Source organism: Azolla caroliniana, unplaced genomic scaffold (assembly GCF_043228905.1).
Source record: "Azolla caroliniana isolate FFs.n. ecotype wild unplaced genomic scaffold, voAzoCaro1.0.p SCAF_22, whole genome shotgun sequence".
Taxonomy (NCBI): domain Eukaryota; kingdom Viridiplantae; phylum Streptophyta; class Polypodiopsida; order Salviniales; family Salviniaceae; genus Azolla; species Azolla caroliniana.
In genome coordinates this window covers 5,545,447-5,548,121 of record NW_028230457.1, presented here as the reverse complement: position 1 = coordinate 5,548,121, position 2,675 = coordinate 5,545,447, and the positions used below count along the sequence as shown (strand labels likewise).

Here is a 2,675-nt window from a genome sequence, read left to right as displayed (position 1 = left end):
GTATTCCGAACTGAACGAAAGCCGACCCAGACGGGAGCTGATCGACCGGGCCCGACCCAACCGAAACCCGGACGGAAACTGACACGGATAGAAGTTAATCGTCTGAGTTCGGCTCGTGTGAATGCAAATCTAGACGAAGGCCGACCAAGCCAAATGTTGATTGGTCGAGACTAATCCAGACAGCAGTTGAGCCGGCCTAGCCGGAGGTCGAAGTAGACGAGCAGCGACACCCAGTCGAGGCTGGTGACCATGAGGAAAGGAAAGCATAAGACGAGAAATGACGATCGGAGGGACTTTCTTCTCATGTAAATAGTAGAGATCTCTGTATTTTTCTCCCTCCTACCAATGTATATTATTGAACAAATGTGCTTTCTCATATTTCTTTATGGTATCAGAGCATAGATCCGTCCCTCTGCAAAACCCTAGATCTGTCCTCTGCAGAACCCTAGATCTACCCTCTGCAGAACCCTAGATCTACCCTTCTACTAGTATGACAGTGATTGGAATAGCACTGTGCTAGCATTCAAGAGAGGAAAGGGGGATTTTTTTTTGTTTCATTTGTGATGACATTGCTATGTGATTGAGAGGTGACTTGGGAAAAAAATCAGAAGAGGAAAGTAGAAATAGGCCAACTTGACAAGATGGATGATGTGTTCTCAAAATTGAACGAAGATGAGGTGAAAACATTGGTGAAATACATCAAACAGGCTGAGATTGTAGCATCTGGAGGTGTGACAGGAATACAACCACCACCCCGACTTGAACTCCTCCCAGTTGAGTTCAAACTCGATGGACCAGCCACATACTTGAGCTGGTCATGTCGGATTATAGGTGCCTTGGCAGCGAGAAGCCTTGACGGCTACCTTACGGGAGAAGAGAAAGAACCTCCTATCAAAACGAGCAATGAATGGAAAGCATGGAGAGCTACGCAGATGTCATTGTACACGTGGCTTCTCAACTCCATGATTTCATCAATCGCCACAACAGTTGATGGAATTTTAAGTGTGAAGGAGATATGGGAGAAATTGCAAAAGACATATGTAGGGAGGGGAAACAACATGAGAGTATTTCAAATCGAGCAGGAGATAGATGTTGTTTGCCAGGGAGATAGGATGATTCCGGAATATGCCATAGAGCTGGAGCGCCTATGGGCAGAATACGATCATTTCTCGCCTGTGATAGTGTGCAATGATCCTCAGTGTAAGAGCAAGGAAATTTCTACTCAAAGAAGAACTATGCAATTTTTGAAACATCTCAACCCGTCATTTGATCAAAGAAGGGCAGTTCTTCTAGCCAAGGCTGAAATTCCTACACTTGATGAGGCAATCACGACTATGATACAAGAGGAGAGTAGAATGAAGCTGCTCTCTGACACTACCGAACTTCTAGGGGTGCGATCGGCACTAATGGTGTCAAATTCAAGCGGAAGTGAAAATAAAAAATGCTACAATTGTGGTGAAGCTTGTCATTTCAAGAATGCTTGCCCTAAACCATCTAAGGAGAGAGAATATGGAGGACGTGGACAAACTAGAGGTTGTGGTCAAGGGGGCCGAAGAGGTGCAAGAGGAGGTTACCAAGCAAACTTGATGGTCGCAAAAGAAGAGGAAGGAACTAAGGTGGTGTTCACCGAAGAGGATCAAGCTCTCTTAGAAATACTTAGGAGGAAGCAAAGAGCCGCAGATGATACTTCATTCATGTCAAGAGGTTACACTGTCACCTATGCTTATTCGGCCACAAGTACTAGCAACACAAATACTCTTGCCTCTGCACCAAAATGGATAATTGATTCTCGTGCATCTTGGCATGTGACGGGTAATGCTAGTGAATTCTCCTCGTATACTCACTTAGCAATGCCAGAAAGCATTCAAATTGCTGACGGTACTACACAACCTGTAGTGGGTATAGGTACAGTAAAAGGTACCGACTCTGTGACATTGTCTAATGTGTTGCATGCTCCTTCTTTCCCAGTAAACTTATTATCTATAAGTTCTATCATACACCAACTAAAATGTGTTGTTTCTTTTGATATTCCCAAGGTGATATTCCAGGAGAAAGGGACAGGTCGGAGACTTGGGACTGGCACATGGCATAGTGGGCTATGGTATTTGGATCGTGAAGGGCTAGATTCAGCATTAGCATCTATGGTAGAGGGAATAGATGTAAGGGGATCTAAAATGGGTTATGAGGACTTGTTAATACTTCACCACCAACGCATGGGACATGCCTCTTATGGCATATTGAGTCGGGTGTATCCACACCTTTTTGAAAAGGCGGATAAAACAAAACTTGTTTGTGATGCATGTGAAGTTGGTAAGCTTACTAAAAGTTCATATGCTAGTTCAGGTCATAGGAGTTCCCATGCATTTGATGTAATACACTCCAATGTTTGGGGACCATGTCCCACAAGTTCTATTAATGGATATCGATATTTTGTCTCTTTCATTGACTGCTTCTCTCGTGTGACATGGTTATATTTGATGAGAAAAAAGAATGAAGTATTTGACAGGAAGTATACGCTCCCCTATGAACAACGCTTGGCCACAACCGAGCTTAGAATCAAACACAGAAAACGTGAATGAATGCACGACACAAAAGTGAGAGAAGAGTACACAGGATGTTTACGTGGAAAACCCAAACTAGGGAAAAACCACGGCAGCCCACAGGCTGCAAACTAT

The 2,675-nt window shown here is 43.9% G+C and overlaps 1 protein-coding gene across 1 annotated transcript; it reads left to right on the top strand.

Moving 5' to 3' along the window:
- Positions 1-641: 641 nt before the first annotated feature.
- Positions 642-1,489, top strand: LOC147849875 (uncharacterized). The gene is made up of 2 exons (XM_087337268.1): positions 642-1,350; positions 1,476-1,489. Exons 1-2 carry the CDS (start codon positions 642-644, stop codon positions 1,487-1,489), a joined length of 723 nt encoding a protein of 240 aa, XP_087193394.1.
- The last annotated feature ends 1,186 nt before the right edge of the window (positions 1,490-2,675 follow it).

What these genes read in the sequence shown, in the direction of transcription:
- LOC147849875 (XM_087337268.1), top strand. Translation starts at nt 642, where the DNA reads ATGGATGATGTGTTCTCAAAATTGAACGAAGATGAGGTGAAAACATTG.